We start from the raw sequence: 20,508 nt of genomic DNA, 5'->3' as shown, positions 1-20,508 counted from the left end.
ACTGAAGTAATTACAGCAAGAGGGTGTGCTCCTTACACGTAGGCACAGAGACAGCATTTTTATATAATTTCAGGCCCTGAGCCTAGGGAGCTTATTCCGTCTCGTGGAAGGGGCAGAGACCTGCTCTCGGTCTCTGCCAGGAACTGCTCCTGGAGGGGGCGGGGCCAACATGGCGCCGAGCGCCGGGTGAGCGGCGCTTTGGCGGTGGTGAGAGGCTCTTCCTGCGCTGGGCGCTCGACTGGCGGGGGCGGGTCTGAGTGGTACCCGGGACTAGACCCTTTGAAGGGCCCGTGTGGGGACCCGGAGGAGGACGGTTGGTTGTGTGTCCGTGCGCGTGGGAACTCTGTGTGTTTGCATTGGAGGGATGTTGGGGGGATGAGGTGGGCTCTCTACGCCTTCTTTCTCGCTGCACCCATTGCCTGGGGACCTTAGACCTGCTTCCCTGCTGGGGAAACTGCTACACGGATCTAGGTCAAGTTATTCTTCTGGGAAGCCTTCCTGCCGACTCCACTGACCTGAGATTTCCTGAGGCCGTGGCGTGTTATTTGAGCCTGTACTAGCAGAGGGTACCGCGGGGTATTGAAGGAGTAGTAGGAGTTCGCCAGGGAACTGGGACATGACCGCCTCCTGTATACCCGGCTCCAGGCACAGAGTATGTTGAATAAATGTGTTCCCTGCAGATAAGACTTATACAAGCGGGGGAGGAGACCTAGGATGGTTTGAGAAGAACTAACTTGTATTTCGCTCCCATCTTCCCGCCCCTCCAACAGGCCCACACCCGCCCTCCACGTACACCTCGCAGTCAGTCCAAAACACCTTTGACATTAGTCTTCCTAATGCCAGCTTGAGCGAGCCACTTTCCTTTTGGACACAAAGTAGATTCCAAGCTTGGGCTTATATCTTGTTCACTTGATAACAGTGGTACTTGAGGGTTTAGTGAGCACCTAATTCCTAAGCCTTACAGTTCATTCCTTTATTCAGCAGGTATTTATTGAGTATCTAGTGTGTCTCAGGCACCAGTCCGGGGTGTCAGAATACATCAGTGAACGTAACAAAGATCCCTGTCCACACAGTGCGGGAAGCGGAGATGTGGTGGTGATAAACAATAAGAAATAATACAATATGTATCAGCAGATGTTAAATTCCATGGGAATTTTTTTAAAAAAGCAGAGTGGGGGTGGGGTGCAGTATTAAAGAGGGTGATGGGAATAGGCAGCCAGGGAACATCTGGGGAAGAGCATTCCAGGCAGAGGGAATAGAGCAAAGGTTTGAACAGCAAGGAGGACAGTGAGGCTGGATCAACGTGGAAGAAGGAAGGAAAGGAGGTCAGAGATGTGATGGGGAGAGAGTAAATCATGAAGGAGCTTGTAGACCATAATAAGGATTTCGAATTTACACTGTGGCACATTGGGAGCCAGTACAGGGTTTTGAGCAGAGAAATGACCCAAAGTGGTTTATTTTTTGACAGAATCACTCTGGTTGCTATGTTGGGAATAGATGTAGGGAGCAAGGGTGGAAGCAGGAAGACCTTATCAGGAGGCTATTGAAGTTCCCCAGGGGATAGATGCTGGGAGCTGGTCACACAGTGGGAGTGGAGGATCAGATTGGATCACCTGGTGGATTAGCTTTGAGGGCTCACATAATGAATGACCACCTGGATGAATGGTGTTGCTATGAAGATGAGAAAAGCCGAGGCTGGAGCTGGTGGAGTGGGATCATCAGGAGTTCAGTTTAGAAGGGATTCTAAGTAGCCAGTTTGATATACAGGTCTGGAGCTAGGAAGAAAGCTCTGGGCTGGGGATATACATTTGCCATCATCAGCCTATAAGCGATACTGAAAGCTGTGAGAATGGTTGAGGTCACCAAGGGAATAAGTATAGCTCATAGCTGTACAAGGACCAAGCCCAGGGCTCTGCAACATCAAGCAGACGAGGAGAAGAGGAAGCAGCAGCAGAGGAAACGTAGAGAAAGTGGCCAGTGAAGGAGGAGGAAAACCAAGAGAAGGTGGAGTAGCAGTGGTGTCAAGACAGTGTCTCCAGAAGGTAGTAGGCAACTATGCCCTGTGCTGCTGAGAAGTCGAGGAAGATGGGGAAGGAGATGGGACTTTGGATTTGACAATGTAGAGTCACAACTTGATGAGTGGTTTCAGGCACCTAATGGAGTCAAAAGCCTGACTAGAGTAGGTTCAAGAGGAATTAGAGATAAGACAGCTCTTTCAGGGAGTTTTGTTGCAAAGAGGAGCCAAAAACCCCCAGAGTATCGCTAGTAGAGAAAGTGGGATGAAGAAAAGATGTTTTTCTCTTTTTAAAATTATTTATTTATTTTTGGCTGTGTTGGGTCTCCATTGCAGTGTGCGGGCTTCTCATTGCGGTGGCTTCTCTTGTTGCGGAGCACTGGCTCTAGGCACGCGGGCTTCAGTAGTTGTGGCACGTGCGCTCAGTAGTTGTGGCACGCACGCTCAGTAGTTGTGGCTCGCGGGCCCTAGAGCACAGGCTCAGTAGTTGTGGTGCACGGGCTTAGTTGCTCTGCGGCCTGTGGGATCTTCCCAGACCAGGGCTCAAACCTGTGTCCCCTGCATTGGCAGGCAGATTCTTAACCACTGCGCCACCAGGGAAGTCCAAGATTTTTAAAAAAATTTTAACTGTGAAATACACATAACATAAAACGTACCATCTTAACCATTTTTAAGTGTACACGTTAGGGGCATTAAGTACATTCACACCCATCACCACCATCCACCTCCAGAACGCTTTTCATGTTGTAAAACAGAAACTGTACCTATTAAACAATAACTCCCCCTTCTCCCCTTCCCAGCTTCTGGCACCCACCACTCTGCTTTCTGTCTCTATGAATTTGACTACTCGAAGAACCTCATATAATTGGAATCATACAGTATTTATCCTTTTGTAACTGACTTATTTCACTTAGCACAACGTTCTCAAGGTTTATTTGTGTTGTGGCGTGTGTTAGAATTTCCTTCCTTTTTAAGGCTGAAGAATATTCCATGGTATGGGTGGACCACTGTTTTGTTTTTTGAAGATGGGAGAAATAACTGCATTTTGTAGGGCTAATGGGAGTGATCTGGTAGGTCGAGGAATTGACGATGATGCAGGGATTGGGGGGGGATGCTGGAGGGATGCTTGAGTTGGGAGGGGCATGACCAGAATCTCTACAGTGAAAGGGAAGGCAGAGCATGAGGGCGCCCTTGCTGCTCAGCGGGTGCACGTGGTGGTGGGAGCCTGGGGAGGTCTCTTCTGATGGCCAAAAATCAGGGAGGAGAAGAGGTGTCAGATGAGACAGAAGGAACCTGGGTGCACTGAAAGGTAGGACCATCAGGCAGCATTAAGGGCCCGTTTGAAGTTCGTGGCCATGAAAAAAGTGCACATTGGTCAGGATGGTTGTGCATTTTCTCATCACATTCAATTGTAAGGGCACATAGGCTCAGACAGGGAGAGTTGTTTTTAACCAATGTTGTATTTTTGTCAAGTGTGAATAATGATGCATGACGGAGCAAGACACATGAAAGCAGGCACATTAACAACCTTAGGGAAAAAAGATGCTTTCCACATTTTACAGAGAAGAAACCCAAAGCTGGGAGAATTTAAGTAACTTGCCCAGGTAACATAGCTAGGTAGTGCCGGGGGTGGGATTTAAACTGAGAGCTGAGATCATTCCACTATACCTCACTTGTACTGTGCCTGGCGTAGAATCAGCTCGATAAATTGTGTCGAACTGTGTCCAAGTGCTACCTCTGGTGCTGTTCACATGGGGATGGACAAAGGGCACCCCCTGAGCCCCTTCCCCCCTCACATCTCCACTGTTTTCCCTTTGTTGCGGCCCCTCCTGAACGGACAGCCCCTCTTCTTGGGATGTCCCTCTCACGTTTCCTCTCACCCCCCTGCCAGGGTCTCCATCTCTCCGCCCTGGGGCATCTTCCTTCAGGGGAGGGGAGGAGGGGCTCCAGAATGGCTGAGGAGAAGAAGCTGAAGCTGAGCAACACCGTGCTGCCCTCGGAGTCCATGAAGGTGGTGGCCGAGTCCATGGGCATCGCTCAGATTCAGGAGGAGACCTGCCAGCTGCTGACAGATGAGGTCAGCTACCGCATCAAGGAGATTGCACAGGTACCCTGGCCTCACTGCACTGCATGGAGGGTGCTGCCCAGGCCGCCTTCTTCCCCAGGGTCTTGGGCTGACATCCGTCCTCCCATCCCTAGGATGCCTTGAAGTTTATGCACATGGGGAAGCGGCAGAAGCTCACCACCAGTGATATTGACTACGCACTGAAGCTAAAGAACGTCGAGGTGATGGGAATGCACAGGACTGAGGGGGCAGGGTACTGAGACCTCCCATACGGTACATTTGCCTCAGCCAGACCTGCCTGCTTGGGCTCCCTTCTCATCCCAGTGTCTCTCCATCCTGTTGTAGCCACTGTATGGCTTCCACGCTCAGGAGTTCATTCCTTTCCGTTTCGCCTCTGGTGGCGGCCGGGAGCTTTACTTCTACGAGGAGAAGGAGGTTGATCTGAGCGACATCATCAATACCCCTCTGCCCCGAGTGCCCCTGGATGTCTGCCTCAAAGGTTGGGGGAGGGGAGGGGAGAGCAGGGGATGGGGAGCAGGGAGGGGAAGGAGCAATGTGTATGGGTGTGAGGAAGCACGCGGTGAAGGAGCCCTCAGTGTGAGATCCCTGGTGAGGAACAGGAAGGAAAGCACGCATCCCTTGGTGTGGAGTGACTTCCCGATGTCTGCGCTCAGCAGTTCACCTTGACACCTTCCTTCCTCGCAGCTCACTGGCTGAGCATTGAAGGCTGCCAGCCAGCTATTCCAGAGAACCCACCCCCAGGTAACCTCCGTGCCCAGCGTCCAGCACCCACCCCTCTCCCTCCTCCTCCCTTTACATCTCCTGCCTTGACTGCTTTCCCACCAGCTCCCAAAGAGCAGCAGAAGGCTGAGGCCACAGAACCCCTGAAGTCAGCCAAGCCGGGCCAGGAGGAAGACGGCCCCTTGAAAGGCAAAGGTCAGGGGGCCACTCCAGCTGACGGCAAAGGTCAGTACTGCTGGGCCAGGCCTCTTGCCCCAAAGCCAGATGGTCATTTGTGAAGTGGGTGAGGTCAGGGCAGAGGGCAAGACCTCAGGCCAGGAGCCCCAGAGAGGATCAAGAAGCCCAAGGGAAGCCGGGTCTCCCTGGGTGGGGGAGGTGAGGGTTGAGGTGTGTCTGGCGCTGAGGCCTCCTCTGGAGCTTTCTTTTCTAAACCTGTCTTCCCACTTCACACAGGGAAAGAGAAGAAGGCGCCACCCCTGCTGGAGGGGGCGCCTCTGCGACTGAAGCCCCGAAGCATCCACGAGTTGTCTGTGGAGCAGCAGCTGTACTACAAGGAGATCACAGAAGCCTGTGTGGGCTCATGTGAGGCCAAGAGAGCGGTGAGGCCCCGCCACCCGGCCCTGGCTTTACCCCTTCGAGGCCACCCGCGCCCCCCGCAGTGTCGGCCCCTCTTCACTCGCTCCCCTCCCCCCACAGGAGGCTCTGCAGAGCATCGCCACGGATCCGGGGCTCTACCAGATGCTGCCGCGCTTCAGCACCTTCATCTCAGAGGGGGTGAGAGGACGCGGGAGGGGGGGACCTAGGACAAGGTTCCGGGGTGAGGAGGAGGGAGAGGAAGCTCACCGGAAGGGTCCCGCTGCCCCATCGCTTCTCTCCCCGCAACCAGGTGCGCGTGAACGTGGTGCAGAACAACCTGGCCCTGCTCATCTACCTGATGCGCATGGTGAAGGCGCTGATGGACAACCCTACTCTGTATCTAGAGAAATACGTGAGTGGACCTGCCCGCCCACCTCTCATCCCAGGCTCTGGGGACCCTGCCACCACCCACAGGAGACCATTTGTCAGAATCAGCTGACTCGAGGCTTCTCCCTTAGGTGCATGAGTTGATCCCGGCTGTGATGACCTGCATCGTGAGCAGACAGCTGTGCCTGCGGCCAGATGTGGACAATCACTGGGCGCTCCGGGACTTCGCCGCCCGCCTGGTGGCCCAGATCTGCAAGCATTTCAGCACAACCACTAACAACATCCAGTCCCGGATCACCAAGACCTTCACCAAGGTGAGCCGTTTCCCATCACTACCTGGGGTTGTCACCAGAACAATGAGAGCTTCACTCAAACCATTGTGGCTGCAGGAAATGATGCTGAAACCCAGGGGCAAGGGGGCAGGGGGACAGGGACTGGGACTTGAGCTGCATCTCTGGTGTCTTTTTTTTTTTTTTTCCTAATTGTGTGATTCCATTAACTTAAAGTTCAAAAACCAGAAAAACTAATCTCTGGTGGTAGAGGTCAGAATAACGGCTACTTTGGGGAGGAGAGGGTGGCTGGGAAGGAGCTGTCATGTCTTAATGGTTTACTAGGAAAATTTGTGTATGAGAGACTTTGGTCCTTAGTAGTTAGCTTTTCACACCCCTTTATTTGGGTTTATTTTCCATCCCCTTACAGAGCTGGGTGGATGAGAAGACCCCGTGGACAACGCGCTACGGCTCCATCGCAGGCCTGGCAGAGCTGGGACATGATGTTAGGCCCCAGCGGCGGGGGGGAGCCCTGGGGGAGGGGAGGGATCGTGAGGTCAGAGTGGGCAACAGCCCCCTGACCTGGGAGACACTGTGGTGACCCCAGGGCCCCGGCTTCTCCCCTTCTCTTCCAACAGGTGATTAAGACTCTGATTCTGCCGCGGCTACAGCAGGAGGGGGAGCGGATCCGCGGGGTCCTGGATGGCCCTGTGCTGAGCAACATCGACCGCATAGGGGCTGACCACGTGCAGAGCCTCCTCCTGGTGACAAAGCCCCACCCCCACCCTCCCCCATTTCTTCCCGCTGATCCCCCTCTCCACCCCCCACCACACACACACAAGGATAATGTTTAGCAAACATACAGCATCTTTCATTCATCTATCCCATCTTCGCCTCTTACGTTCAGGGCACACCTCAGAGTCCCATATTGTTTCGCAGCTGGAAAAACTGAGGCACTAAGGGGTTAAGTAAGAAATGAGTCTTAACTCTCAGCCTGTGACTTCAAGCCTGCACTGCCCCTGATGCTTCTGCACCACTCTGGCCCATTCTGTGCAAGGCACATGCCCTGTGGACCTTAGATATCACCAGCGTAATTACTCAGCAAGTTCTCCACTCCCACCAGCTAGTGCCCAAGTTCTCTATGAAGAAAAACCACAGCATTCCTTACACACTGATAACCTAGCACAGCCTGGCTTCCAGCAGGAACACTGAAATAGTGGGTGACCTCCTTTCTCACCCCTTCCCCCATCATGATTCTCAGAGTCACTGCCCTCCCTCTACCTGGCTGCTCTTTGCCTTCTCTCTGCAGAAACACTGTGCCCCTGTTCTGGCAAAGCTGCGCCCACCGCCTGACAATCAGGATGCCTATCGGGCAGAATTTGGGTCCCTCGGGCCCCTCCTCTGCTCCCACGTTGTCAAGGCCCGGGCCCAGGCTGCTCTGCAGGCTCAGCAGGTCAACAGGACCACTCTGACCATCACTCAGGTCAGTACAGGGTCCGGGGAGGACAGGTGAGCAAGTGGTAAGGTGAAAATGAAGAAAAACACGGCAGTGGTTCCCATCCAGGCGGGACTCACACCACGAACTCGGGCACACACACTGACTTTTGTAAAACACAGGCCCCCTGAGTCAGCCGTCTTTGGGGGTGTCCAGGCCCCCTTTGTGATGATGTCCCAAACCCAGTGAGACCCACGAGGAGCAAGAGGAGCCCTTCTTTTCATAGCTGGTATCTTTCATAGATGGTGACGTTTTCTTCCTGCTGCTTCTTCCTACAGCCCCGGCCCACGCTGACCCTCTCACAGGCCCCCCAGCCTGGCCCTCGGACCCCTGGCTTGCTGAAGGTCCCTGGCTCCATTGCGCTGCCTGTCCAGACACTGGTGTCTGCTCGAGCTGCTGCCCCGCCTCAGCCTTCCCCTCCCCCAACCAAGTTCATTGTCATGTCATCATCCTCCAGCGCCTCATCCACCCAACAGGTATGTGAAGCCGTGTGGGACCAGGGGTGGTGGGGACTGTCACCATGTCACCGATTATTTGGTTGGAGCAAGGGAAGTATCCCCCGGCCTCGGGTGTGGGAAGAGTGCAAGGCAAGCGGCACTGCCTTTCTCCCCGCCCAGGTCCTGTCCCTCAGCACCTCGGCCCCTGGCTCAGGCTCCACCACTACCTCTCCTGTCACCACCACCGTCCCCAGCGTGCAGCCCATCGTCAAGCTGGTCTCCACCGCCACAAGCGCGCCCCCCAGCACTGCCCCCTCTGGTCCCGGGAGTGTCCAGAAGTACATCGTGGTCTCTCTTCCCCCCACAGGGGAGGGCAAAGGAGGCCCCACCTCCCATCCTTCTCCAGCCCCTCCCCCGACCTCAGCCCCCTCCCCGCTTGGGGTCAGCGCCCTATGTGGGGGGAAACCGGAAGCTGGGGAGAGCCCCCCTCCCGCTCCAGGGACTCCGAAGGCTAATGGCTCTCAGCCCCCCGGATGTGGCTCCCCTCCGCCTGCGCCTTGATGCTGTCACACATCTGCTGACCTTCTTCTCTCCCCTGTACTCACTCTCCCTCTCTCCCTCTCTCTCTTTCCCTCTCTCCCTCTCTCTCTTTCCCTCTCTCCCTCTCTCTCTCTCTCTCACACACACACACACACACACACACACACACACACGTGCGCGCGCGCTGGGTGAAAGGAAATAGTAGTCAGCTTCCCCCACGTGACTTTCTCTTTCAGTATTGTACAGTCAGTTCCTCAGAATAAAAGTTTGATTTTTAAATTGTGATCCACCTCAGTCCTTCCTGGGTCAGATCCCACGGACGGGCGGTTGAACCCGTGGAGCCCCCCTGCTCTCTAGGACTCAGGACCCTTCCAGCCAGAGCCACAGCCACAGGCCAGGATGCTGGGAGAGGAAACGTTGTCCTTGTCCTGATGCACAGATCACCTCCTTTGCCACCCGTGTCCTCGTTTGGGAGGCTCAGATCCGAATGACATAGGCGTCGCTGTGGCTTAGGTGTCGCACCCACTTGTGGGGATTGGCGTTGCCGCATGGTCTGAACGCCAGCCTGAGGAAGCGAACCTGGAGGCCAGAGCATGTGTGCCGGGGAAGTTCAAACGAGAGACTGGCGGGGCCCAGCCCCAGAGGAGGAGCCGAGGTGGAGGGGCCTTGGCCGGGAGGCCCAGGGAGGCCCGGGACGTCCATCTGTGAGGGGCAGAGGCAGGAGGAGGGTGCTGAAGGCATCAACAGGAAGGAGGGCAGGGGAGCCGAGGGGCCAGGAAGCTGACCACGCAGACCGACCGCATTAGGAGGCTATGGGTCAGGGCTGAAAGTGGAGGTGGGAGGAGAGGGCCTTTGAGACTCAGCGGCTGATACCTGGAAAAGGCCTGAGAGCTGAGAGCCTCCCTGCACCCGAGGAAGGTCCCAGCGAAGGGCTCCCTCCCCCAGCTCTGCCTTCTGCTCTGGGCTGCTCAGCTCCTGAGACAGGCTGGAGTTGGGAGAGGAAAGGTGCTGGGTTAGCCCCTGCCATCCCACAGCTCCCACTTTCCTCCCCCAGTGCTGTCCTGTTGTCCGGAGAAGCTGGTAAACCCACCCGTGGGCCCACGGTGCACACACGCTCACCTGACCACCCCCCGTGGCAGGGGAAGGTGCAGCCTGACGTTGAGAGCCTGGCTGCAAGGAAAAAAGGACCAGAGTCAGCCCCAGGAAGGTCGTGACGTGTCCCATCTTCATTACTGTCATGACTGGAGTTCTGCACAAGTGCCACCCCACCCCCTTCCCAAACTCTAGTGCCTCTAAGCTGGATTCTGAGGCTGGTTGGCCGCACCTGAAGGTGGAAACAGCAGGTATCTTGGCCTTGTCTCCTACCCTACGTAGCTGGACTAAGCTTGGCTACCCCCACTTACCTCTTTGGGGGCAGGTCACATCGTAACTTCAGATAAACCTGGAGCCTGGGTGGGAGGGCACAACACCATTACTCAGGCCCTATCCTACCGGCATCTCACCATCCCTCACACAGGGCCCCCACGTGTGGCTGCGTGGATTTTGCCCCAAGACAGACAGAGAAGGGCTGAAATCCACCCAACTCCACGAGCCATTACGTTCACGGAGCTGGGTCCACTTGTGGGGGAGGGTGCTTTTACTAACTCGGAGCCAATATCACCACCACCACCACTCCTTCACAGCCAGTCCGAGGGGTAAACAGATACGTGTATATATGTGCACACACACACGTACATGCGTACACATGTTGGCTTGGGCTCCAGAGAACTTCTAGAACGGGGAAACGGTCTCACCTGCCTGAGCCTCGGTCCCAATGCACGGAAGGAAAGAGCCGGAAGGGGAGCGGGGAGGGGAGGTCATCTGAGAGTTGATACCTCATCACCGTCAGCTGAGACCAGAGAGGAATGGAGGTGAGTTTGGTCTCCTCACACCTGAACTGCCTCCCTTCCCCTCGGTAGGTGGAATATGCTAGGCCAGCCCGATCCTGACCTCACCCTGAGGTGGCTGCAGGCGGAGGATTCGATGAGATTCAAACTCATCCAGATGCACCGAGCTGTGAAATGAGACCTCATCCACCCGAATTCCTGGCCCATAACCTGGAAAGAGAGAAAGACCCCTCTCCTAACCCATATTTTGGGAGGGGGTGGGGAGCTGTCTCTAACTTCCCTCCATGAAAACTTTGACAGTGACCTCGATCTAGGAGAGAAAGACCCACTTTCTCACCTCTCAGTTCTGACTTCCCCACACAAAACTCTTCCGTCAAGCCGATGCGCATCTCTGTCAGAGGAAAGAACAGAAGCAGCAGCCAAATACCCCATACATGCCACCAAGGAGCCTGTCCCAAACCCCACCCTGGTCCAGCCTGCAGGCTGCTCACCAGAGCCGCTGGGCAGAAAGCTCTTGAGTCGTATCTCTCCCTGCACGTCCACCTTCAGCAGCGAGCCCTGAGAGTGACAGGAGGTCAATGCCCAGACGTGACCTCCCCGACACACTTCCCAAAGGTCGCCTGTCCTCAGCCGCAGGGCTGGGGGCCCAAACTTACGTTAGAGGCTATCAGGACGGACAATCTCTCGACCACATCCAGAAACACTTCATTCTTTTGGCTCTAAGGAAAGAGGGATTTGGGGGTTGATCAGCCTGTGTTCTAACGCGGACAGGCAGAAAGGACAGGACAGTGGAGGCTGGAGCCCTGGGTTGGGGACGCGGGTAAGGAAAGGGATCATCCACGTCTAGAGAAAGTGGAAAGCTATGCTGGGATCTTGGACTCTGGGGGCTGAGAGAAAAACCAGAGGATCTGAACCCATCAATCCCTCCCTCACCTGGTCAGAGCGGCTGGACAGCACCGGGCGGCTGGCTGCACTGCTGGGGGCCACCTTGCTCTGTTGTGTCTCAGCCCCAAACTGGAAATCATCCAAAGCAATCAATCCTCACGTATGACACTTCCCACTAACCCTCCTCAATCCTGGCTTCATCTGTCCCTGGACTGACCAAGCCAACGCTGCTGAGGTCAAAGAGGCTGAAGGGTTTGCTGACCACAGCCTCCGTCTGGATGAAGTTCCTCAGCATCTCCGTGGATGTGGTCTGTACATAGCCATAGTCCTATAGGTAAAAGAAGGGCAGTCTTTGGGTGGTCGGGGGGGAAGGGGTGAAAATGAATGGACTCAGCCTCCCAACCATGGGATGCATCTTCAGGGAACGGGGGACAGGGAGGGACATCCTTGGACCTCACCAGCACTTCATCCAGAAGTTCGTAGACCAGAGCCACGTTGCGGGAGATGGTCCCCTCACCCAGGGAGCCACAGTAATCACCCAGGAGCGTGGCTAGCCTGCAGAACAGGACGGAGTGTGCATACCCTCCTCCTCTCTGGCCCCCACGCCCGTGTGCCCAGCCCCGCCCTCCTCACCGGGAGAGCAGCTCTAGGAGGCTGAAGGGAGAAATGTTTTCTGAAGTCGTGGCCACCAAATAGAGGCCGCTGTGTCTGATGTGAATAAAATGACGGTCATCGTGGTGCTGAGGCAGAGGCAGGGGGAAAAAGCATTAGCAAGAAAGAGTTGTAGTGATTCCTGGCCCATGAGACCTGGGCTGGTATCCTGATTCCCCTACTTACTAGCAACGTGCTTGTGCCACATACGAAACCTCCCCAGGGCCCAGCTTCCTAATGTGTAAATGGAGTTAATAATATTACCTATTCCAGAGTGGCTGAGGATTGAGACGTGCGGGGAGCTGTGCCTGGTGCATTGTGAGCGCTCAATAAACTTCTATTAATATTATTTAGAGGAATGTACCCCCCAACTGGAAGCTCTCAAGGAAACAGCCCTGGGAGGAGGCGCCCCCCACCCAGACCCACCAAGCGCATCCCCTCCACCCCACCCCCGCCAGTGGTTACCATGACAACCGGAGACTCGTCTCCAGGCAGTCCCGTCAGCTTCCGGTAGAAGAGCTCGGCCACATCCCGGCCTCCGCTGTCTCCGCGGACTGACCGGGTGGAAGGACAGCTAAGGAGCTGGCGACACTGGCTGGCTCGGGGGCACTAGTCCCACCCAGCCCCTCCCCCCGGCCCCGCTGGCCAAGGATACAGTCCTTGTAGATGAGCGGGTCCCCCTTGGAGGACAGAATGAAGAACTGGGAAATCATGGCCGTTCTGGAGAGTAGACCAGGATACAGCGAAAGTTGGGCCTGCCCCGCCCTGCGGCCCCGGAACAAAAGGACGCGAGTGGGCTGGCCCTTTAAGAGCGATTCTTCTTCGACCGCGGGAAACCCGGCGCCCGCCCAAGCCTCGCCCAGCCTTTCCCTTCTGACACCCGCGCCGCTCCCCCGTCACTCAGCCCAGATTCGCCCGCTGATTGGTCGTGGCAGGGGCCCGTGGCGAGCGGGAGGGGCGGAGGGCATCTTCTCCGATTGGCCCGCACTCAGCGGCGCTGGTCACGTGGGGAGCGACGTTTCGCGCCAATTTCGGTTGGTCGCCCGCAGTCCGCCGCGCGGACGTTTTTAGCTGTCCGGGGAGTGAGAGCTCAGAGCCCGCGAACTGCTGCCGCACAGCCCTCAGCAGCAATGGCACTTAAGGACTACGCGCTCGAGAAAGGTGAGGGTCTGCAAGTGTGGGAGGGGCGTCCTGCGCGGGAAGTTTCCTGGTCAACACCTGTTTGGGTGAGCGGGGGTCCCGGGGGGCCGGGTTCGGCGCGCGAGGCCCGAGGCAGGGTCGGGAGGTGGCGGGTTGGAGGCACGCGGTGCCTGGGATGCGCACGGGGCGCCGAGGTCGGGGGAAAGCTGGTAACCGCGTACGGGAAAAGAAGTAGGGGTCGTGGTGGGTGGGCGGACACCCCGGCTGTAAGTTCCAGAAGGAAGGGTCGCGCCAAGGGGAGACCAGGATCTCAGGGAACCCTGTCAAAAGGTTCAGGGTCGGCCACCCGTAGTCCCACTTCCCTCCGCGCTCTTAGGTGCTCCGAGCGCCAGAGACGCGCCGAAGCTCGGGGGGCGGGCAGGCCGGCCGCTGCGCTCCGGGATTGGCCGCGTTAGGCCCACCTCCAAGCGGAAGTGGAGGCGGGCGGAAGTTGCGCGACGCCGCTGGAAGGAGTGTCGTGTGTAAACAGTGTCCTTCCGCGCGGTGGCCTCGGAGAGAGCTGCTGAGGGTGGGGGCCTGCCTGGAATTGGGGTGCTTATCAGAGGCAGAGGGAGGAAGTGGTGGGGTGGGACGATGTGGCCCTTGACGAGCCGGCCAATCGCCGGACGGGCTCCCGCCTTGGGCGGAGGAATCCCGGGCTGTGAGGCGGCGGCATCTGGGCCCATGTGCTTCTTTGTTTACTAAGAGCGGAAGCCGTGGCGGGAGAGGGGGTGGGGCGGAGGACGGGCCTGGTGGCGGAGATCCCAGTGAGGGCAGCGGTTTAGGGGACCGAAAGAAAAGGAGAATAAAACGCGTAGAAGAAACGCTGAGAACCTTGAGACCTGAGTGTGTTGCCGGCTGTGGGAGGCCCTTAGGAAACGGTACTGAGATTTCTAACTAAGGCAGAGAGTGGAATTCCCCTGCGGGGAGGGTATCGGTTAATACTCTAAACTGCCCGGGGCCGCTTTTTCTTCCCTAGGCCAAAACAGGCTTGTGAAAAAGAGTTCTGCCCTGTTTGGGGAGAATTAGGTAGGCTTATTTGAATGTTGTTTCGATTGATGAGTTCATCGATCTGATTTTAAATGGAGGTGAATTTCTTAGATTTCTCTCAGACGGGTTTTGTAGTAAGGTATCTGAAGAAAGGTTGACTTTTACGGTTTTACGCTTTTCTTATAGAAAAGGTGAAGAAGTTTCTACAAGAGTTTTACCAGGATGATGAATTTGGCAAGAAGCAGTTCAAGTATGGCAACCAATTGGTAAGTCTAAGGTTGGGTAGAGGGAATGGGGCAGTGACTTAAGCTATAAGAGCTATTAGCAAATGCATTTTTGTGTAAGTTACAAGCTTAACACTATACCTGATACCAGTGTATCACTAGATTCACAATAATTAAGGTATTTTCAGGGGTTGGGGGGCTGAGAAGTGAGTCTTGTTCTGTCTCACACTGCTGTTTCTCCCATGTGGGGCCTGGGACCTGTGTGCTGAGCTTGTGGTGACAGATTTTTGCTTGTCAACACTGGTAAGGTAAATTTGGCCCCGTGGCTATCTCCTCTCCACCCCAGGTTCGATTGGCTCATCGGGAGCAAGTGGCAGTGTACATAGACCTAGATGATGTAGCTGAGGATGACCCTGAGCTGGTGGATTCAATTTGTGAGAACACCAAGCGCTATGCTAAGCTCTTCGCTGATGCTATACAAGAGCTGCTGCCTCAGTACAAGGAGAGGGAGGTGAGAAAAATGCAGGGCATGGAACTTAGGTATTTTTCGAGAAGGTTCTTGGGGGGGGCAGAAAGCTGGCTTTCCAAGCTGGCAGAAAGGGGGCAGTGATTTCTGCTGGCCCCCATTACGTGCTGTCCTTTCACCATCCTGGTTTTTGCCTTTTCCTTTAGGTGGTAAATAAAGATGTTCTGGACGTTTACATTGAGCACCGGTTGATGATGGAGCAGCGGAGCCGGGACCCTGGGGCAGCCCGGAGCCCCCAGAACCAGTATCCTCCTGAACTTATGCGCAGATTGTGAGTGGTCTCGGTTGGGAAGGGTGTGGGGTTTGATCCCCAGAGCCTTGCTAACGACAGTTTTTTCCCTTAGTGAGCTGTATTTTCAAGGTCCCAGTAGTAACAAGCCTCGCGTGATCCGGGAAGTACGGGCTGACTCTGTGGGGAAATTGGTAACAGTGCGTGGAATTGTCACTCGTGTCTCTGAAGTCAAACCCAGGATGGTGGTGGCCACTTACACGTGTGACCAGTGTGGGGCAGAGACCTATCAGCCGGTATGTATGGAGCAACGAACAGTGCATTTTGTAAGAACTAGTTTTGTTCTGCTGACGTTCACTTGTTATATTCTCTGATTATTGTAAAGCATGCTGGTGTGTTCACCTTTCATTTTCTTTTTAGCGTGGAGTGGTCTTTTTGTACATTCTATGTTTTTTGTGTTTGTTGACATCTACTAGGGATAACGTAAGACATTCGAAAGTTCTCTGGCTTTTGTGACAAAGAGGAATGTGATTCAAGTAACTGACTCTAAGGGGCTCCTTTTCTTATGATTTCCTTTGGTGTTTCCTTTTTTGTATCTTAGATCCAGTCTCCCACTTTCATGCCTCTGATCATGTGCCCGAGCCAGGAGTGCCAGACCAACCGCTCAGGAGGGCGGCTGTACCTACAGACACGTGGCTCCAAGTTCATCAAATTCCAGGATATGAAGATGCAAGAACATGTGAGTTTGGGGTGTGTGGTCCAGGACCCAGGGAAGGTGGAGCTTGGGAGTCCACTGGAGTAGGAGGAAGAAATTAGAACAAGCGAGAGAGGAGCTGAGGCAGAGAAGTCATCAAGAGCAGCAGGGAAGTTTAACTGGAACTTTCTGATTAAGTTGGGAAGAGGTAAAGGAGAGCTCAGCTTCCCTCCTGTGGGCTTCTGTGAGGCCGAGCAGGCCAGGAAGCGGAAGAGCAGTGTGCCTGGGGAGGGGAGGTTAGTCTCCGGAGGCCTCACGTACCCTTCTCCCCCAGAGCGACCAAGTGCCCGTGGGAAATATCCCTCGCAGCATCACGGTGCTGGTAGAAGGAGAGAACACAAGGATTGCCCAGCCCGGGGACCATGTCAGCGTCACCGGTATCTTCTTGCCAGTCCTGCGCGCTGGGTTCCGACAGATGGTCCAGGTGAGAAAGGGAGTTTAAAATGAGGAGGTGGTTTTTCCTTTTTCTTCTTATCCCCTTATTCTCATCCAGCCCCACAGAGAAAAGTGTCAATAGCAGGACACCAAAGCAGAACGAAAGGTTTTGTTAGGAACTCCTGAGGGAATCACGTGGATGGGCAAGTTAAAGAACTTCATCCATACCCTGGCATCTTCCTGCCCAAGGGTTTACTCTCGGAAACTTACCTGGAAGCCCATCGGATTGTGAAGATGAGTAAGAGTGAGGATGATGAGTCTGGGGCAGGAGAACTGAGCAGGGAGGAACTGAGGCAAATTGCAGGTGAGGGGTCGGGGGAAAGACTGGGAATGTGAGTTTCATCCGAGCACTTTTTATCCCCCAGAAAACGCTTTTACTTTTCCCTTTCCCACAGAGGAGGATTTCTATGAAAAGTTGGCAGCCTCCATCGCCCCAGAGATCTATGGGCACGAGGATGTGAAGAAGGCACTGCTGCTCCTGCTGGTGGGAGGGGTGGACCAGTCTCCTCGAGGCATGAAGATCAGGGGTGAGTGCAGCGTTCAGGAAGAAAGGATGGGTGACCAGGGCCCGTGTCCCATAGGCCACAATAAAAGAGCAGGCGTCTTGGCTTCCAGGGCACGGGGTGGGATTAAAAGAAATGGTGCTGGGCATGATGGGGGCAGATCTCGAAAGCACTTTTCTCTGTGTTTGGACGACTTGCATTGAAGGAATAGTCATTCAGGGGCTTCCTTCCCTTCCTCCAGGCAACATCAACATCTGCCTAATGGGGGATCCTGGTGTGGCCAAGTCTCAGCTCCTGTCTTACATTGACCGCCTGGCCCCCCGCAGTGAGTAGTCAGATCCTGGGAAAGGCAAACTGAGGGCAGGAGTAGGACCACCACGCGTCCGTGTTTGTTCTCTTCTGGGAGCGTTGGGGAATGGAGATTCAGTGCCACCACCCACAGACCTGCAGCTGCCTTGGGAAGGCCTGGCTGGGTCAGAGCAGTTTAGTACAGGCCTTGCCTCACTAGCCCTGTTTCTTCTGTCCTTTGCCCCGTTGTTGCTCCCTTGTTCTTTGCTTTTCCTAAACATGTCTATTTTCTTTCTCCCTGGCCCTTTTGTTCAGGCCAGTACACAACAGGCCGCGGCTCCTCCGGAGTGGGGCTCACAGCAGCTGTGCTGAGAGACTCCATGAGTGGAGAGCTGACCTTGGAGGGTGGCGCCCTCGTGCTGGCTGACCAGGGTGTGTGCTGCATTGATGAATTTGACAAGATGGCGGAGGCTGACCGCACGGCCATCCACGAGGTCATGGAGCAGCAAACCATCTCCATTGCCAAGGCGGGCATCCTCACAACGCTCAATGCCCGCTGCTCCATCCTGGCTGCCGCCAACCCTGCCTATGGGCGCTACAACCCTCGCCGCAGCCTGGAGCAGAACATACAGCTTCCTGCTGCGCTGCTCTCCCGATTTGACCTTCTCTGGCTGATCCAGGACCGGCCTGACCGAGACAACGACCTGAGGTGAATGCAGCTCAGCACTCAAGGAGACACCCTTTAGTAACAGTCTCTGGAGTTGGAGGAGAAATTGGAAAACGCATTGTCTGCTCATGGAAACTCCACAACCTTTCCCTCATACAGCAGGGGCTGGTCGGCAGTTGTTAGAGTGGGTCAGGGTTGAAAGTTTGTCCCTGCCAGGCTGTGAGGTGGAGAGGTGAGGGGCCAAGATGTAGAGTTTGGGTGTGACGTGTAGCACCAAAGAGACAGGGTTCCTACTTGTCTCCCCTCTTCCCAGGTTGGCCCAGCACATCACCTATGTACACCAGCACAGCCGGCAGCCCCCCGCCCAGTTTGAACCTTTGGACATGAAGCTTATGAGGTAGGAGAGCTGGGCGAGGACTGGTGTACTTGCCCAAGTGCCATGGGTGGCAGTGTCTTGGCCTGTGTGTGCGTCTCTTGAAAAGCTTTCACTCCTCCTCCACCACATGTCCTGAGTCTAAGAACAGTGAGTCTAGGTCCCCCCAGCCTGGCCACGGGAGACCATGACACAGAACCTGCCTTTCATGCTACCTCCACCACCTGCCCATCTCAGGGTTGAGACAGGTTCAGATTTTTGGCAAAGCTGCATCCTGCTGTACAGATACTTGATAGCACTATTCTCTCCATGGAGTCTGTCCAGGGACTCCCAGGGATTCCTCAAGTTTTTCTTCTTTTTACCTATTCACTTGAAGTTAACAAAACCGCCTCTTAAGACAGGTGGATTTGTCATATTCATGTAAAGGCCATTTTCCTAAAAATTGGGGAATAATTTGAAATGCAGCATTTGGAGAAATCCATCAGTGATACTTAAGCAAGCAAATACTCGTCTGCTGATTGTTTTTCTACTTAAAAATACCCCCCCCCAAAGTAAAACTCTTAATGCAGAAAAAACATACTCTTTGCACCCCTCTCTCCTGCTTTCCCACAGACGTTACATAGCTATGTGCCAGGAGAAGCAGCCCACGGTGCCAGAGTCTCTGGCCGACTACATCACAGCAGCGTATGTGGAGATGAGGCGCGAGGCCTGGGCCAGTAAGGATGCCACCTACACTTCCGCCCGGACTCTACTGGCTATCCTGCGACTGTCCACTGCTCTGGTGAGTGCCAGTCTGTCCTGCTGGAGGATGGTCCATTTGGGCTGTACTGGGCAGCCTGCCTTAACGTGGCCCCTCTCGCGGCCTCCCTCCGCGCAGGCCCTGCCGGGGCTAAAGTGCTGACAGTGCAGATAGCGGTCCTCTCCGTGCTACCGCACTGTGGGTACTTGCTGCTCCAGCAGGGCACGGCCAGCGTCCGTGGAGGGAAAGGCCTTCTCCCTGCTTCTCCGACCTCACCGAGGGGGTGGATGAGTTAACTTCACTCCCTGTGTCCCAGATCCTGTGCTAGGAACGTTCATTTCTGTCCTCACATCTTGGACCTTAGTCCTGGGGGCTCCAAAGTGCTGTTCGTGCAGGTAGTGTGATTACCTGACCTACTGCTGAGCTAGCACTTCCCGAGCCCCAGGGACACTACCTCTCTGCCAGTTGCTTTCTTGGCTGAGCTCCCCAAGCTCCATCTGTCGTGGTGGGGAGCCCAGTGGAGTTCAGAAGGGTCTGGTCTCCCTCACAGGACAGCTGAACACCGGGACTGGCCAGTGTTGAGAGGCGGAGACTTGGGCAATTGCTGGACGCTGCCCTGGGCATTGCACTTGTCTCGGTCTGACAGTGCCGGCCCCACACTGCGGATGCTTGGCGGGAGGGGAGGGGCCTCTACTCCTTTGTGAGTAGGAACACGTGGGTTGCCCAACCTTAAAGCTGGAGCTGTGGGGGGGGGGGTCCCTGACTTTGTTCCACCCCCCTCCTCCCGTTCCCATCTCTCCCTACCTTCCCCTTAGGCACGTCTGCGAATGGTGGACACAGTGGAGAAGGAGGATGTGAATGAAGCCATACGGCTAATGGAGATGTCCAAGGACTCCCTTCTGGGTGACAAGGGGCAAGCAGCCAGGTGAGCGGCTTAGTGAAGGATGTCAGGAGTTACCTTGACCTTCTTGAGCAGAAAATTTATCCTGTGGCTTCTGCATCCCTGTGTCTGTGATGTTGGCCTCAGAATTCTAACCCTGACCACTGCTGTTCTGTTGGTACTGGGTGTTCTTGTTGTCCCTGACCTTGCACACCCATGCTTGTTTCCTCCAGGACCCAGAGACCAGCGGATGTGATATTTGCCACTGTCCGTGAGTTGGCCTCGGAGGGCCGCAGTGTCCGGTATTCCGAGGCAGAGCAGCGCTGCGTGTCTCGCGGCTTCACACCTGCTCAGTTCCAGGCGGCCCTAGACGAGTACGAGGAGCTGAACGTCTGGCAGGTCAATGCCGCCCGGACACGGGTCACTTTTGTGTGATTCGAGTCGCTTGAGACACTGGTATCTACTCTGCATATGGTCTTGATCCCCCTTACTTTAAAGACCTAGAGATGCCCTTGAGGGGAAAGGAGGATCCCTTCTTTTTCCCAAGCTGCACTTGTTTTACTTATTCATTTTGCTAATAAAGTGTGTGTAGATTTGCTGCCTTCTGTTAAAACAGGGTATTTTGAGTTTTCTAGATTCCTATCTTTTCCCTTTATGCTTGTCTTATTCCAGCCACTCATAGTCTACTCAGGGGAGTTCTTGCTCTGCCTGCCAGGCACTGATAAGAGACTGCACGGGGTCTCCACTCCCTCCCCCGCTCCAGTTCATAGTCTCA

General features: G+C 55.2%; 3 protein-coding genes across 15 annotated transcripts; 2 read left to right on the top strand and 1 right to left on the bottom strand.

Annotated features, from left to right (window-relative positions):
- The first annotated feature begins 97 nt into the window (after positions 1 to 97).
- On the top strand, positions 98 to 10,594 carry TAF6 (TATA-box binding protein associated factor 6). Of its 10 annotated transcripts, none has more exons than XM_027125922.1 (16): positions 169 to 186; positions 472 to 652; positions 3,488 to 4,121; positions 4,214 to 4,300; positions 4,425 to 4,578; positions 4,785 to 4,841; positions 4,926 to 5,045; positions 5,274 to 5,419; positions 5,517 to 5,594; positions 5,707 to 5,808; positions 5,915 to 6,097; positions 6,483 to 6,557; positions 6,691 to 6,816; positions 7,362 to 7,535; positions 7,826 to 8,023; positions 8,165 to 8,549. In XM_027125922.1, the coding sequence occupies exons 3-16, from the start codon at positions 3,870 to 3,872 to the stop codon at positions 8,543 to 8,545; spliced, it is 2,133 nt and encodes a 710-aa protein (XP_026981723.1). In that variant the 5' UTR covers positions 169 to 186; positions 472 to 652; positions 3,488 to 3,869; the 3' UTR covers positions 8,546 to 8,549. The 10 variants fall into 10 exon arrangements, 9 of the variants coding, with proteins under 9 accessions (XP_026981727.1, XP_026981725.1, XP_026981719.1 ...); XM_027125921.1 differs by lacking the exon at positions 169 to 186 and adding an exon at positions 190 to 207; XM_027125919.1 differs by lacking the exon at positions 169 to 186 and adding an exon at positions 213 to 313.
- AP4M1 (adaptor related protein complex 4 subunit mu 1) lies at positions 8,737 to 12,744 on the bottom strand. 2 transcript variants are annotated; one of them, XM_027125934.1, is made up of 15 exons: positions 12,602 to 12,744; positions 12,412 to 12,500; positions 11,929 to 12,035; positions 11,754 to 11,850; positions 11,513 to 11,623; positions 11,344 to 11,424; positions 11,067 to 11,129; positions 10,902 to 10,968; positions 10,748 to 10,801; positions 10,514 to 10,620; positions 10,318 to 10,412; positions 9,928 to 9,972; positions 9,644 to 9,694; positions 9,398 to 9,509; positions 8,737 to 9,226 (listed from the first exon to the last, which is right to left on the bottom strand). In XM_027125934.1, exons 1-15 carry the CDS (start codon positions 12,657 to 12,659, stop codon positions 9,002 to 9,004), a joined length of 1,362 nt encoding a protein of 453 aa, XP_026981735.1. In that variant the 5' UTR covers positions 12,660 to 12,744; the 3' UTR covers positions 8,737 to 9,001. The 2 variants fall into 2 exon arrangements, with proteins under 2 accessions (XP_026981735.1, XP_026981736.1); XM_027125935.1 differs by lacking the exons at positions 8,737 to 9,226; positions 9,398 to 9,509 and adding an exon at positions 9,242 to 9,347 and having other exon boundaries at positions 12,602 to 12,711.
- MCM7 (minichromosome maintenance complex component 7) lies at positions 12,445 to 20,351 on the top strand. Of its 3 annotated transcripts, none has more exons than XM_027125914.1 (15): positions 12,445 to 13,107; positions 14,302 to 14,381; positions 14,686 to 14,850; positions 15,012 to 15,136; positions 15,210 to 15,390; positions 15,696 to 15,833; positions 16,123 to 16,272; positions 16,473 to 16,587; positions 16,679 to 16,810; positions 17,028 to 17,111; positions 17,390 to 17,783; positions 18,055 to 18,138; positions 18,727 to 18,895; positions 19,669 to 19,778; positions 19,967 to 20,351. In XM_027125914.1, exons 1-15 carry the CDS (start codon positions 13,077 to 13,079, stop codon positions 20,166 to 20,168), a joined length of 2,160 nt encoding a protein of 719 aa, XP_026981715.1. In that variant the 5' UTR covers positions 12,445 to 13,076; the 3' UTR covers positions 20,169 to 20,351. The 3 variants fall into 3 exon arrangements, with proteins under 3 accessions (XP_026981715.1, XP_026981716.1, XP_026981717.1); XM_027125915.1 differs by lacking the exon at positions 12,445 to 13,107 and adding an exon at positions 13,739 to 14,006; XM_027125916.1 differs by lacking the exon at positions 12,445 to 13,107 and adding an exon at positions 14,175 to 14,213.
- The last annotated feature ends 157 nt before the right edge of the window (positions 20,352 to 20,508 follow it).

Source organism: Aethalodelphis obliquidens, unplaced genomic scaffold (assembly GCF_003676395.1).
Source record: "Aethalodelphis obliquidens isolate GAN/ISIS:26980383/991018 unplaced genomic scaffold, ASM367639v1 scaffold30, whole genome shotgun sequence".
Classification (NCBI taxonomy): Eukaryota; Metazoa; Chordata; class Mammalia; order Artiodactyla; family Delphinidae; genus Aethalodelphis; species Aethalodelphis obliquidens.
This window is presented reverse-complemented; position numbering and strand designations above follow the sequence as displayed.